Source organism: Eleutherodactylus coqui, chromosome 2 (assembly GCF_035609145.1).
Source record: "Eleutherodactylus coqui strain aEleCoq1 chromosome 2, aEleCoq1.hap1, whole genome shotgun sequence".
Lineage (NCBI taxonomy): Eukaryota > Metazoa > Chordata > Amphibia > Anura > Eleutherodactylidae > Eleutherodactylus > Eleutherodactylus coqui.
In genome coordinates, this window is record NC_089838.1 from 214,051,195 (window position 1) to 214,067,384 (window position 16,190).

At 40.2% G+C, this 16,190-nt stretch overlaps 1 protein-coding gene across 1 annotated transcript in view; it reads right to left on the reverse strand.

The window, feature by feature from the left end:
• Nucleotides 1–11,603: 11,603 nt before the first annotated feature.
• The window catches only part of LOC136610741 (proto-oncogene Mas-like), a 29,822-nt gene continuing 25,235 nt past the window's right edge, over nt 11,604–16,190 (reverse strand). The window contains exon 3 of the mRNA XM_066589951.1: nt 11,604–14,063. Coding sequence (XP_066446048.1) covers nt 12,773–13,774 — 1,002 coding nt within the window. The 5' untranslated portion in view covers nt 13,775–14,063 and the 3' untranslated portion in view covers nt 11,604–12,772. The remainder of the gene's footprint in view (nt 14,064–16,190) is intronic.

A 16,190-nucleotide genomic window follows, 5' to 3' on the forward strand; every position in this document is an offset into this window, starting at 1 on the left:
CACACACTTGTCTGAATGTACCCTTAATGTCCAATAGGAGGCATTTTTAATAAGGCTTGGATTCTGAAACCTTTTAGCATGCAGTTGAATGCTATTAAAAGATTTCATAGAATAAAAATAATTGAAATGTCAATTCTTGAAGCAGTTTATATGAGGAATTGTGTTGGGTGGTTGATTTGCCCCATTGACTTGGACAAAATCTGTATGAGTGTCTGCATGCAAATAAAAGGCAGCCTGGAAAACTCAGCACTTGAAAAATCTGACAATTTATAATACTGTATAAACAAACCCTAAAAGTACTTCAACTATGAAGGAACGAGCAGCTGTGAATTGAGTTGCATGTGATGAACAATCTTTTCATTGAAATTCATAGACATTCTCGCCTTTATGTGCCAAAACTTTATCAGAGGCAAAAAATAAATGTTACTTGTAACAACCAATCAATGAGCAGCTTTTATTTTCCCATTTTTAAAATGTTCACACATAATGCAAATGTACAGACAGATAAAATATTTTCCTTTTAATAATAATATTTAACAGTCAACATAAACTTAACAAATAACAGTAGCTATATATATATATATATATATAATTATATTTAATTCCCTTTTGTAAACTGTTTTTCCACTATTACAAGCTGAATTAGGAAATGCCGTACAACCATACACCCATCTATCCATCTGGCTATATAAATGTTTTAACCCTTTACAGACCAGAGTTTTGGTCCTAAAGGACCAGACAGTTCTTGGCACTTTTACCCATGTGATGTCTTTGGCCCTATTTTGTTTCTCTTAGCCTGACAAAATTATTTTTGCTGTGCTCTTGTTTTCATCACATATTGGGCTATTTTTTAAATATCTATTTTTACTGAAACTTTGCGTCTTTTTTATTTTATTCAGAGGGATGTGTACAAAAATTACAAAAATAATCATTTATACTTTATTTTTTAAATGTAGAATAAAGTGTGGGAATGAGCTCACCATTTTGTTTTGGACAGATATAGTAAAGGTTTATGTTGGCTTCAGAGATGGGTTGCTTTGTTCTTTCATATATATTTTTATTTTATTGTCATTTTTTAATTTATTTTTGCAATTTTCTTTAGATCTATATTCCCCATGTCATCATTTACACAGTACTTTTTAAAAATTATTTCGCAAATTTCCACTGTAACTGGAGCATCCACAAGGGCCCAAGTTACAGGAAAAACATCACCCTAAGTAACAGTGTCACTGTCAGAGCTGGTCAGGGGTCTTCTAAAACCCTGCACTTCTGAAGTGCCAGGGGTCACTGGAGATCATGTGATTGCTGGCTTCTATGCAGGAAATGGTAGGGCCGCTAACAGCATTCTTTACATAGAGCTCTTTAAGCACTACGTAGGCTGTAAAAGAGAAGGCAGAAGTGGTTAAGAACTGCTTTTGTTATCTCTTTCAGGTCTTCAGTTGTCTCTGACAGCCGAGAACCCGACTTGCTTCTGCTGGATATAGAACACAATCACTCTTCTTTTTTTTGCTTGATGTGAAGTTTATTATTAACATGCGCAATACACAAGACACTTACCGAAAGTGGGCAAAAATATGGAAACAGCGTACGACATGCATGGAAGTTTAATCATTAGCACTGAGCTTCCCTTTTCTGCCAAATTTGTGTTTACTTCACCTCTTGCCCTGCTCTGGGTGGTTTTGGGAGCCAGCTGCTAACAGCAGCTGAGTGGCTCAAACCCTGAACAATGGAACCTTGTTGCTTGTGCAGATGTTCACTTCTGCTCAACAACATCTGTGTTACATTACCTCCACTTAAAATCATTCTCTATATGTCTTATTGGAATATGTTTTAGAATCCCATGTAACTTAAAGCATGCATTTCGTACGCTGTTTCCATATTTTTGTCCACCTCCTGTATATGTAGATAGCCATAGGTAGAGCAACATTAATTTTGCCGCTTCAGGCACAGGGGACCTTTTTTTATTAGTCACTGCAAATAAAGGAAACAAAATAAATATGGTACAGTAGTGTTCAGGAAACAGATAGAACTGATGCAAAGGTATATAAAAAAGAATAATGTAGTATTTACATATAAACAATTGTAGCTTTATTCACAGTCAACAACAATATTTAGGAGATGCACTGAAAATGGAAAGTGAATACGAAGGGTACCAGTATAACCAGTCCATATGTACTTTTATGTTCATTACATCAAGTAAATGGGCATTATATTAGTAGTGTCTAGATGCGGCCACTGGGCAGAATAACAGAGTTAGGCCGCCTGCACAGAAGCAGATTTGCATTGCAGCAAATACAGTGCACAGTATACTATGAAAAAGTGATTCTTTCTGCACAGGAGCGGAATTGGTTTCCACTCGCGGAGCAATATGTTCCATTTTTGAGCAGATTCTGTGCAAAAGGTTTCCATTGGAGTCAATGGAAGCCGTCTGACACGCAGCCCTTCCGCAATTGATATTGAGAAAAGGTTTCAGATTCCGTGTCATCGATAGGCGATGATGCAGGAAAAGCAGGAGTTAAGAAAAAAAAAGGAATCTGTACCTCATATGTCCAATGGTAAGCCATCAGATGAAGAGAGAGAAAGGCAGGTACGTGTGGATGCCGATACTGGCAGGGATGAATTCTGCATGTGGAATCTGGCTCTGCCATGTGCAGACGGCCTTAAAAGACAGGATGTACACCAGCTGAGCTAAGCTTATAGAAAGGCATAATGTGAGAAACTATGAAATGAAAGTGAAAAGTATAAGCTCAGTATAATAATTCCTAGGGAAATTACATAGAACAATACAGGGAAACTGTATTGCAATGCTTACCAAAGTATTGACTGTTGCCAATATAGAAAGGGACACATATAGCACTCAGGTAGGAGATGATGGCATCTGAAGCTGGAATCTGTGCACTAAGTGAGCTACTGAGGCACTTCAAATAGTAGCTCTAGTCCCCGGAAAAGGGCATGTCAGTCCACAGGAAGTGATGTGGGAAAATAATGCTTTCAATCTGTCTGAGGAACCTGTCCAAATACAGAGAATGTCATGTATGTATCTGCACCAGTAAATGCAAAAATCATTAACCCCTTAGTGATGGAGCTTCCTTGCTTTTTTTCATTTTCTTTTTTTCATCCTCCCTTTAAAAAAAATCGTAACTCCTTTATTTTTCCATCGACATCGCAGTATGAGGGCTTGTTTTTTGCGGGCCGAGTTGTATTTTTCAATGGTACTATTTATTATACCATATAATGTACTTAAAAACTTTTTAAAAATTCTAAGTGGAGAGAAATGGAAAAAAAAAGACATTCCACCATCTTTCATTGTGTCCTGTTTCTACGGCGCACAAACTACAACAAAAATGACCTGATAACTTTATTCTATGGGTCAGTACGATTACTGTGATACCAAACTTGTATAGTTTTTTTTTTTTTTTGCTGTAGTACTTGTATTTTTTTTTAAAGCTATTTAATTTTTTTAAATTATTTTTTTGTGTCCATTTTCTGCGCACAATAACTTTTTTATTTTTCCGTCAACATAGTTGTGTGAGGGCTCATTTTGTGCGGTACGTCCTGTCATTTCCGCTGGTACCATTTACAAGCAATTGACTTTTTGATCGCTTTTTATTACATTTTTTCTTGGAGATAGGGTGACCACAAAGTGCATTTCTGGCGTTCTTTCTTTTTTTTTCGGACCATGTTCATTGTGCGGGTAAAATAATGCATTAATTTGATAGATCGGACTTTTACGGATGCAGCAATACCAAACACGTATTTTTGGTTTAATATTTTGATTTTTGTATTGCAAATATGGCAAAAGGGTTTTTTGTCTTTTTTAACTATTATTACTTTTTTTTTTTAGAATTAGTAAAACTTTTTTGTTCTTATTTTTATACTTGCTTTTAGTCCTCCTAGAGGACCACAACCAGCGATGCTTTGATCGCTCCTGCAGTATAACGTAATGCTATAGCATTATGTCATACTTCTTTTTGACAGGCAGCCTATCAAGCCACCCCACAGGGATGGCTTGATAGGCAGTCTCCCAAGGCAGCCCTGGGGCCTTTTAGAAGGACCCTGGCTGCCATGACACCTGCACGGCTCCCCCTGATCTCACTGCAATTACAGTAAATGTCTTCTTCCTTAAATACATTCATGTTAGACCCCATGGCAATGCTACACATATGTAGGAGGAAATGGTCCCCAGATAGAAAAAAATTCTCAGGTAGGGCAATGGTCAGAAGGTCAAGACAAAATTGAATTGTGCTATGTGTAAAATTTGCTGTACTTAATACTTTCTGTACTGCTAAAATGCCCTTGTCATGATGAATAGAAGTATCTAAACTGTTTACATCCAGAGTGACTAAAATACTGCCTGGGGAAATGTTAGATATACTGTAAATTTCAGGCAAAAATTGGCAAGTGTCCAGGAGGAATCAGCATGTAACTTGGACTAGAAGGGTTAGATATTTTTCCAGGAGAATCAAGAGGAGAGAAAAAAATAGTCAGTGGAGGCAGCTTAAAGGGGTTGTCTCGCGAAAGCAAGTGGGGTTAAGTACTTCTGTATGGCCATATTAATACACTTTGTAATATACATCGTGCATTAAATATGAGCCATACAGAAGTTATTCACTTACCTTCCCTGCGCTGGCGTCCCCGTCTCCATGGCTCCGTCTAATTTCAGCGTCTAATCTCCCGATTAGACGCGCTTGCGCAAAAGGGTCTTCTCCCATCTCTTCGGTCTGGCACGAGCGGCATTCTGGCTCCGCCCCTTCTACGCGTCATTGCGTAGCTCCGCCCCGTCACATGTGCCGATTCCAGCCAATCAGGAGGCTGGAATCGGCACATGTGACGGGGCGGAGCTACACGATGACGCGTAGAAGGGGGTGGAGCCAGAATGCCGCTCGTGCCGGACCGAAGAGATGGGAGAAGACCCTTCTGCGCAAGCGCGTCTAATCGGGAGATTAGACGCTGAAATTAGACGGAGCCATGGAGACGGGGACGCCAGCGCAAGGAAGGTAAGTGAATAACTTCTGTATGGCTCATATTTAATGCACGATGTATATTACAAAGTGCATTAATATGGCCATACAGGAGTATTTACCCCCCACTTGCTTTCGCGAGACAACTCCTTTAAGGGATAGCCTGGTTACTTTTGCAGTAATTTGTGTATTTTTGGTAAGATATAAAACAGAAGATTGATGTGATGCAAGTTGGTTAGATAGGCTTGAGTCTTCTTATCTTATCTATGATGTCAATGGACAAGTAATCTTTCTTTAGCACCTCCCATTACCTAATCACAAATAGGAGGGGAGTCCCTTGGTCCATACTTATCATTCTATTGTAACCAAAATACAAGAGTTAATTAGGAAATATCTGCCCCTCCTCAATAAAGCTTATCTATAAATTCCCAAATTTGCCAACCCAGCACTCATGTTTCTGAAATGACCCAGTAACATTGATGACCAGTTAGCGAACACAAATATTGGCAGTCAGACCCTTGCGCTAATAAAAATGGCAAGTTCCATGCATACATTGTTATGCCTGCTCAATCGTTATTAAGGGCTCAGTCACACGGGCGCATCGGCACCCGTACACAGGCGTCGATGCGCCCATGTGACTGAGCCCTCACTGCAGGAGGAAGACGGCCGTACCTGAAGACGGACGTCTCTCTGCAGCGCTGAAGAAAGAACACATGACCAGCAATGAAGCCGGTCACATGTTCTTTCTCCCGGAGCTGCAGAGAGACGTCCGTCTTCAGGTATGGCCGTCTCCTTCCCGCAGTAACACGGGCGCCGATGCGCCCGTGTGACTGAGCCCTTAAGGTGGCACTTTTTCTCATCCACGTTCAGGTAAAAGATATTTTGGGAAATGATTTTACATGTGTGACACAAAATATGATCTAGTGTACATTATAAAAATCCTTGTGTTTTGAAACCACTCAACCGATCAGAGATAAGATCGCAAGTCACAGATCTACAATTAAACTCAAGAAAACCTTGTGACCTGTGCTTTATCATTTTGATACAGCTAGACACACAGTTTCTCAATTACATTTTCAGATTTTAGAACAGACACCACACCCACGAAGAGGTGGCAACCACATTCGGTTAATAAAGCAGTGTTCTTTTGGATCTATACTCTCCAAACAATTTCTCCTGGAGAGTTGAAACGTGACTTTGACATTTTGTCATAATGTAGAGCTTCTGTAATTTTTAGTGAAATACTACTCTAAGACTATAAAAATTACAGAGGCTCTACATTATGACAAAATGTCAAAGTCACGATTAAGGCAGCAGAAATGCAATCCTAAGTTCTCGCTCCTGACCTGAAGGTTGTGGGTTCAATCCCCACCTGGGTCAGGTAGCCAGCTCAAGGTTAACTAAGCCTCCCATCCTTCCGAGGTCAGAAAATGAATACCCAGCTTCCTGGGGAAGGCAATGGCAAACCATCACGCAAAAACAGCCGGCGAGGTGGTTGCCTAGAAGTCAGTCATGACTTGGTGCTTGCTTTCCTTTCAGGCGATGCTATCCAGTTCAACTTTTAGCTTATTGACAATATCGTTGTAAATTTTGCATTATTTGTGTACCACTATTTGATAGGATGCATATTAACATGTTATATGGACAACATCTTGTAGTCTATATACTCTATTAGACTAATTCAATGATCATGACCCACCTGCCTCCACGCTATTGGCAGTCCATTGCTTTCTCCTTTATTTTTCTTCTCTGGGCTTCAGAAACATGGCTACTGTACATTACCTTCACTGGGTTCCAGAAACATGGTCACTGTACATTACCTTCACTGGGCTACAGAAACATGGTCGCTGTACATTACTTTCACTGGGCTACAGAAACATGGCCACTTTAAACAATTTTTAAGGAGCTTCAATACCATGGCCGGAGGCACTCAGATCTGCCCACATTACTTTCTGTGGAGTGACATGCCATTTTTCCGCGAAACTAGTGCTACTATTTAAAGGGGTTGTCCCGCGCCGAAACGGGTTTTTTTTTTTTTCAACCCCCCCCCCCCCCGTTCGTCGCAAGACAACCCCGATGCAGGGACTTAAAAAAAAAACCGCTCAGCGCTTACCTGAATCCCCGCGCTCCGGTGACTTCTATACTTACCGGTTGAAGATGGCTGCCGGGGTCTGCTCCCTCCGTAGACCGCAGCTCTTCTGTGCGGTCCATTGCCGATTCCAGCCTCCTGATTGGCTGGAATCGGCACGTGACGGGGCGAAGCTACACGGAGCTACACGGAGCCCCATTGAGAAGATAAGAAGACCCGGACTGCGCAAGCGCGTCTAATTTGGCCATTCGACCATTTTAGACGGCGAAAATTAGATGGCAACCATGGAGACGAGGACGCCAGCAGCGGAGCAGGTAAGTGAAAAACTTTTTATAACTTCTGTATGGCTCATAATTAATGCACAATGTACATTACAAAGTGCATTAATATGGCCATACAGAAGTGTATAGACCCACTTGCTGCCACGGGACAACCCCTTTAAGGCTTCCCTCACACAGGAGTTTTCAGAAACGCAGCATTTTTCAAATGCTGCATTTAACGTGCTTTTAGCAGCGTTGTCATGCTTTTTTGACAACGTTTTGGCTGCATTTTCAGCACAGCTGAAAACACAGCCAAGGATGCTGAATAAAAAAAACAATACTCACCTAGGTGGCGCTGTCTGGGTCCCTGTCGCTGTTCTCCAGAGCTCCCGGCACTTGTCATCGCCAACAGAGGATCTTTTGCTAGTGATGGGATTTGAAGATCCCGCCTCAAGCAAGTGATTGCTCTGATTAGCTGAGCCCGCTGAGTGTCAGCAGGCTCAGCTCATCACAGCCAGCACTGGATGCACCAATCCCAGACATTCATTGCATTGCTGGGATTGGTGCAGCGAGTGCTGGCTCTGATTGGCGGAGCTGTGCTCCTGAACCAATCAGACCAATCTCTCACTGGGAGGTGGGGATTTCAATCCCTGTCAGTAGCAATAGATGCTTTGTCGGCTTGACAAGTACCTGGCAGCCTACCCAGAGCTCCGGAGAACAGCAGCAGGGACCCCGACGGCACCTGCTAGGCGAGTATTCCTTTTTTTTTAGGTAGTGCAGCTGGCGCTGGCATTTGGCACTGCTAGAAATGTGATACCAAGTTGTGCCACGTTTTTAGCAACGCTGAAACCGCTGCCCATTCATTTCAATGGGCGATGCAGGGCTGAAAATGGCCAAAGATAGAACATGCATCGCTATTAGGGATGAGCGAGTATATTCGCTAAGGCACTACTCGCTCGAGTAATGTGCCTTAGCCGAGTATCTCCCTGCTCGTCCCGAAAGATTCGGGTGCCGCCGCGGGGCGGGGAGCTGCAGGGGAGAGCAGGGAGGAATGGAGGGGAGATCTCTCTCTCCCTCTCTCCCGCCCGCTCTGCCCCGCTCCCCGCCGCAACTCACCTGTCAGCTGCGGTGGCACCCGAATCTTTAGGGACGAGCAGGGAGATACTCGGCTAAGGGACATTACTCGAGCGAGTAGTGCCTTAGCGAGTATACTCGCTCATCCCTAATCGCTATCAAACCGCAGCATTGAAGACGCTCTGTTTTGATGCTTGTGTGAACAACCCCATTGACATGAATGGGAGTGTTGTACGGCATTTAGCGCAGCACTGAAAGGGCAGCACTAAACGCTGTACAAAAAGCTGTGTGAGTGAGGCCTAAAGCACCTCAATAGCTTGTTTAGTGCACAGATGGAAGCTGATCTCCTACCTGAGTTCAATATGTGTCTCTTTGGTAAGCATTGCAATACTGTTTCTCTGTATTGCTCTGTGTTTGTTCTCTAAGATTTATTATACTAAGCTTATAATTCTTACTTTCATTTCAAAGATTCTCACATTATCCCTTTTTTATACTCTTAACTCCATTGGTGTGCATCCTATCTTTTAATTCTGTTCTTCCGTCCAGTGAATCCCTAGACACTACTAATATAATGCCCATTAACTTGGTGTAGTGAACATAAAAGTACATATAGACTGGATATACTTGTACACTTTGTATTCACTCTCCATTTTCAGTGTATATCCTAAATATTGTTGTTGACTGTGAATAAAGCTACAATTGTATATATGTAAATACTTCATTATTCTATTTTATATACCTTTGCATCAGTTCTATCTGTTTTCTGAGCACTGCTGTACCATATTTATTTGGTTTCCTTTATTTACAGCCACAAATAGAAAAAGCTACTGTGACTGAAATGTCAAACTTAATATTACACTACCTATGGCTATCTACATGTGAGTGTCTTGTGTATTGCACATGTTAATAAACTTCACATCAAGCAAAAGAGAAGAGTGTGTGTGATTACATTCGATTCTTAAATTGAGACCAGCAGCCCTTTAGAGGCACCTCATCTTCTCCACCAAGTGTAGCCCGTCTACATTTACCTGCTCCTGCAATCTAGAGCTTTACACAACCTGATCTGTAATTTTACTATTGGTCGGGATTAAAGTTCAGGACCAACCACCATATATTTGCGCAACTTGTAATTTAATAGATTAAAGGGATATTCTATCTCAGAGAACCCCATTGCAATGTGCTGGAAATAGGAAAGCAATGCACTCATTAATGCCATCTCTTTTTTAAAAATGCTTGTTTTCTTTCAAAGCTGTAGTCTTCTTTAAAGTTGTTTAGTGCACGCTGCTAGGAGAACCGACCACCTCCACTATGGAGTGGAGATGGCCAGTGCTAGCGCACTTCCAACACCACGTGCAGCAATATGCTAGGTGGCTCTGGATTTCATGTACAATAGCTACCATCCTGGCCACCAGCTACCACTTTGCACTGCTGTTTCTTTGCTGAGAAGGACTTCTGCGCAGTGTGAACAACACGGGGGACGAGTTGTACTTTTTAATGGAACCATTTTGGAATACATAATACATTGCATAATTAATTCCTTTTTTAAGTGGGGGGGGGGGGGTGAAAAATAGCAAGTCTATTTTTTTTTCTCTTTTTGCAGTTTACCATGTAACAAAAATGGCATATTAACTTTTTTTTTGCTGATCATTCTAATTATGTTGACACCAAATTTTCTTCCACATTGTTCAACCACAATTGTTAAACAGAGTGTTTATTTTATTGTATGGGTCATCATGCTTGTGGAAATACAATTATGTGAAAAAAGGCAATGCATCTCCATCTTGACCCAATGTGATCACATCATAAGATGCCCATACGCTGAGCGGTCAGTTTATTTTCCCCCTAATTGAATTTTTTTTCTACTTTTACCTAGTAGGGTAATTGAACGTTTGATCTGCTGATTGCTAATCTACAATACTATACTGTATTGCAGTGGATTATCTCCATTCACTTTGCATTTGACAATCAGGGCAGACCCAGTAATCACTCTTAGCCCTCCAGCTGCCATGGCAATCCATCAGTCCCCCTGACCCCATGATTGCATCACAGTGTGCCAGTAGGCTGGGATGGCAGACAGAGGTCCCTTGGTCAGAATCCAAAGGGTAAATCATTGAGATTGGAGTTATCTCCAATCCTGGTCACTTGTGCAGGATGCCAGTTGTATAATACAGTGGGCGCCCACAAGTGATGACAAGGGCACAGCTCCTGAGCTACCACTGTGCCATACTATTATGTCACTTCAAGGAATGACCTTCCTGGAGTGGCATAATAGTACAGTGCAGAGCAAGAAGGGTTAATGATTCAACCATCGCAATATGACAGAGAATTCCATATTTTAACTGTAGGCTGGCTATACACTTGAGATAGTTGTTGGTCAAGCTATCATTACGTTACATTTGTAATGTTTCCTATCGGGATACCTCTATGGCTGTTAATCAGAGTTGTTCGGCAGTTCAATTCAAATACTGCACAGAGACCTTTGCCCTCATGGCACTTGCAGCAGATTAAACTTAGTTTTTTCCAAGTTAGCCACAGCGATATTATACCCAAAAGTATGTTTTCGAACTGCACGCTGGTATCTACATAAAGCTGTCAACAGTGTCAAAACTGCTGACAGACTCCCTTTAAATGGACGCTACAGCATCAACTTCCAATGCATCAATGATAAATCCAGCTCTCAGAGGGACTCCTGCTTCACAGGAGTGAGACTACTCTAGACTTATCACATCAGCAAGTGAAAATCCAGGTTTGAACATAAATTAGACTTTCCACATGTTGTCCCTCTTGAGGACTCATATTTGGCTACACAGAATGTAAAGAGGAAACTTCAATCTATGTGAATGGAAAGCTCTGAATTAGCACAGCAGTTCGATCTCAATGGGCAACCGAAAAACCTCTACAATTGTAATTGATATTCATGTCTTTCAGTGTATACTTGTGCACTTAATGAGATCTTCAGAGATCCTTGCTCTCAAATACATTTACAGCATGACAGCACACAGCACAGTGATTAAAACAAATAAGGTTAAACTGGTCCTAATTCCCCATAGAGAACAATAATGTTTCCCCTGCATTCGGGACAGGCGTCATCTACAGACTGCAGTGATAATGATAACTTGAACAGCTGATGTTTCTGTATTATTTAGATACGACAACTGCATACATATAAATATTAATCATACAAATAATCAACCAAGCAGATTGATCTTTGCTGGCATGGTAATACATTAAATAGCATAAAAAACAAAAGTATTGCTGTACAAACAAAAAATAAATCAAGTACGGTGACTGTAACAATTTGATGGTACAGGATTGCCAAGTGTATGCTGTAATTACAGTATGATTTTTGGTTATTATATACAAATAATAATTACATAGTACAGTTAAAAATGAGCTAGAGACAGAAAAAAGGAAACCTATGTCAGAAGTTCTTATGCTAGAGTAAAGAAAATCCTTTATGACTCCAAGGATGGCAGTAAGCAGAGGAGTAACAGGAAGTTTCTGAGCCCCAATGGAAAATTTGGAATGGGACCCCTCCTTGTTTCATTTTTAGTACTGGTGTCCTAAGTAGCATAGGCGCCTTATCAGGTCCCAGGGCCTACATGTAACTGCTACCTTTACTATAGCTATGCCTTTGGCAATAAGAATAAACCTCTGGACAAATAACCCACTAGGAGAACATGACATCTAGCAATAATGACGATTCAATTATGTGTGAAAGATAGACTGGTAAAACCAATTCAAGATTGGTTGCTATAGGACACTGGTTAATTTTAGGCCTTCGGGGCACTAGTGCATTTGGGCTGTCCATGCTAATCCAGCACAAGGCCCCATTATAGCCTATGGGGCTATACCCATGGATGTTTTTCCATGCAGATTGATAGTCTATGTAAAAAAACTCAGGGTACTTCCTGTTCATTTTCAGTTTCTCAGATGAGAAATAGGACATATCAATGTATATGGGTCAGCACGCGGACGAGTGTGCTGTCCAATGTGAGTTGTGCCCGAGTCTTCCAGGCTGGGTATACACCTAGCCTTAGATCAAAAGATCTTGATTAAATAAGTTCATTTACATCACTCCCTATAACAAACTTTACTTACAGAGAATTATTGGGCATTTAGTTAACCCTTCACCATATACAACAGCCAAATCATAATACTCCCCCCAAAAAAATCAGCTTGCAAAACTAAATTCACTTCCCAAGCTGATCCCTGGAACATAGCAGAAGACTTCTGTGGTAAAAAAAAAATGCCTCTATCAAGTTTATCTGTTGAACTGTCAGCACAGAATATTTTAATTTACACAATTATACAGTTGATTAAATTACAATTAAACAACCACTTTTCATTTTCCATCCTGTCTTCTCTTATTTTCGGAGGTTAAATAGTCATGTTACGGTCTCTTCTGCTGGTTTTTTTAGCTCCCTCCTTAACTGATTTAAATCATCTCGAAAAACTGCCTGTAAAATTGATAGAAGTGTAATTTTTCCATCCTGTCCATGACGGCCAACCAGGAAATAGACAAATGGGTTTATGCTACTGTTAATTACACAAAACAGAGCAAAAAGGTCCATGACAGGAAAGGTTGGCAAGCTATGGTGTTTGTACCATACCAGCAACAACACCCTCATGGGCATTCCAAACACTAGGAAAAAAAAGACTGTTACTGTGATGACAATATATAACTTCTTGAACTGTCGATGAAAAGAACTTGACCTTACTTTGATAAGCAGAATAAAACTTGAAACTAACATGGATGGAATGAAAATTACAAAGCTAAAACTACAGATAATGATAAAGACAGATTTACATTCCTTTCCGGACTCGTTAATGATACCTTTACGGTTGTAGGTTATGTCGTAACAAAATGCAAACTCAAGTCCACACAGAATGCAAGAAATGGTCCATATTAGAGTACATACAATAGAGGACATGTACTTTGGTCTGTTGCAATGATACCATATGGGAAAGAGAACAGACAGGCATCTCTCAATACTTATAATTGTTAGAAGACATAGGCTAGTGTTGTAGCCAAAGAGACAAGCTAGAGTTAGTATACCTATCACGGTAATAACTTGTTCATCCTCATACTGTGTTTTCAAATGTGGTATTACGGTAAAAAGTAATGCAAAAATGTGTAAAGCAAATGAAAACAGCAAAAATCCTGCATCAGCCACAGCAAGGTTAAAAATATAGATGGAGGAAGTTGTTCTTTTAATCTTAAATGAGAGATACCAGACTACAAGACCATTGCCAGTCATTCCCAATACTGTTAAGACTATGGTCACTGGTGAGATCATTATATTGAATACTGGTTTGAACAATATGGTATCATTATTCCAATATTGTGTTTCTGTCAACAAACTAATAGTTGTGTTTCCTGATATCATTTTTAATCAAACAGAAAAAAGTGGAAAAAGGGAAGGATTAGGATTGAAACGGACTAAATAATTTTGAAATTAAAGTAGTTTGTAATGTTAATAGATGTGCGAAGCAGTTATTACAAAAGTAGAACGCAACCAGATTCTTTGTGATATATTAGATTGATGGAGCTGTTTCCGTCTTATTATTTGTTTAAGTTGATTAGCAAACAGTCTTTGAATTATATTTTTCTTCCAGAAGCAAACATGTTCAGCTGAGGCGGTCGTGTATCATCTGCTGCATTTACCACCATGGTTTCTGTAAATAATAAATGAAGCAATGTTAATAACTAAAGCATAAAACACAAACATTAAGCAAGACTCCAATGTTCTAATACACATACCCTACGTTTTCCGAAAAACATCGATGAAAGATACCACAGTAATCCAAGTACATCAGATTTATTAGCACTGTATATGTACATTACAGAAATCCCAATAAATAGACCACTTTTGCGTACTTTAGTGGTATTCAGGTCTTTTGAAGGAGAGCTATAGCCTATCTCCATTTACTGACATCTTGGTAAATGAGTAGTAATGGGTACATAGCTCTTACCTCTCCCTTATTTCAAAATCTTAGGCTCTGTGGATTGACCCTCAATCAGAGACTCTTTACTACACAGTATGATGACTGATACAATGTAATATCCACAGGTAGATTGCTCAGCATTGTCTGCAGGGAGACAATGTATATGTACATTACAGAAATCCCAATAAATAGACCACTTTTGCGTACTTTAGTGGTATTCAGGTTTTTGAAGCAGAGCTATAGCCTATCTCCATTTACTGACATCTTGGTAAATGAGTAGTAATGGGTACATGGCTCTTACGTCTCCTTTATTTCAAAATCTTAGGCTCTGTGGATTGACCCTCAATCAGGGACTCTTTACTACACAGTATGATGACTGATTACAATGTAATATCCACAGGTAGATTGCTCAGCATTGTCTGCAGGGAGAACATTTTTTTTTTAAGTATAAGGGCTTATATGTAAAAGAATGGATATCTTATATACACGCCCTTTTCTGATATATTTTAGAACGTGGCATATATTTCAAAAATATAAAGTAAAAGTAACACAAACACAGTTAATACAAATTTCCTAGCAATAATGAGTGACATTAATCTGTCTATCTATTCAAATATTCTACAATTCAATAGACAAATGGAACTAATTTCCAGTATGTGTGATACACCAATGAAAATATAAGGGCTCTTCCACACTGGCGATTGATTTTCCTGCGATGCGAGAGTAAAAATGCATGATTTTGAAACCAATAGTTTTTAATGGTTTCATTCTCATTTGTGATGTTTTCACTCACTCCAAGTTATGATGAAAAAAATATGCGATATCGCCTATATCTTGAGATCTTTTCAGCGGGAGAAGATCACGAAAGAGCTTTGGAATCCCCCATAATGAGGAGAGAGAGGGGGATGGAGCTACAGGGAATCTCTAACATGTCTCCCTATATTTGGAGAGACAAGGGTCGGGGCTAGAGGGCTTTCCTAGGGCTTTCTCGAAAGTGGGAGGGCCTAGACGGGCAGGGTTAGTAATTATTCTCTAACCAAGGAAGGGTGCTGGGTTAGAGGAATCCGCTCTCTTGGCCCGCCCCTCTCTAGCCCCGCCCCACTCTCGGGGAAGCTCTGGGAAAGTCCTCTAGTTCCACCCTCTATCTCTCCAAATATGGGGAGATATGTAAGAGATCCCCTGTAGTTCCGTCCCCTCTCTCTCCTTACTATGGGGGCTTCCAAAGCTCTTTCGCGATCTTATCCCATTGATTTCAATAGGGATGGCATCTGCTATATCGCAGATTTTTTTAATCGCAACTTGGAGTGAGTGAAAACATCACAAATGTGAATGAAACCATTGAAAATCATTGGTTTGAAAATCATGCGTTTTCACGCACTCTCGCATCGCAGGAAAATCTATCGCCAGTGAGGAAGGCCCTAACAGTATACCGCATTCTGAAATGGTCATTTATTGCTATTTCCCATTGAAGACCATTGTGTCAAGAAAATGGACAGATTTGTTCTTTTTCTTGCAAGACAATAATGGCAATGTGCTTTTTGGCAGTTCCTTCCAAGATTAGTAGAATAACACGGGTCCACTCTGTTATATATACAAACTTAGTAACTATACTAAAGTTTAGCTTAATCACTAAAAAGATATACACACATCACTAGTGACTAGTACAGTGCAAAAAATAGCAAAATTCTGAATGTTTGATGCTTGTACAAGAGAACAGGAGATTATGGTTACCATGTCAAAATATTAAGGGCAAATGTTCAAACATAAACACTCTGCCTTTGCCAAGATTATAGTAGATGAAGTTTGAAATACAAATATCCCAAAGATATTCCAAAGATTTGCAGCTTTTTATAATTG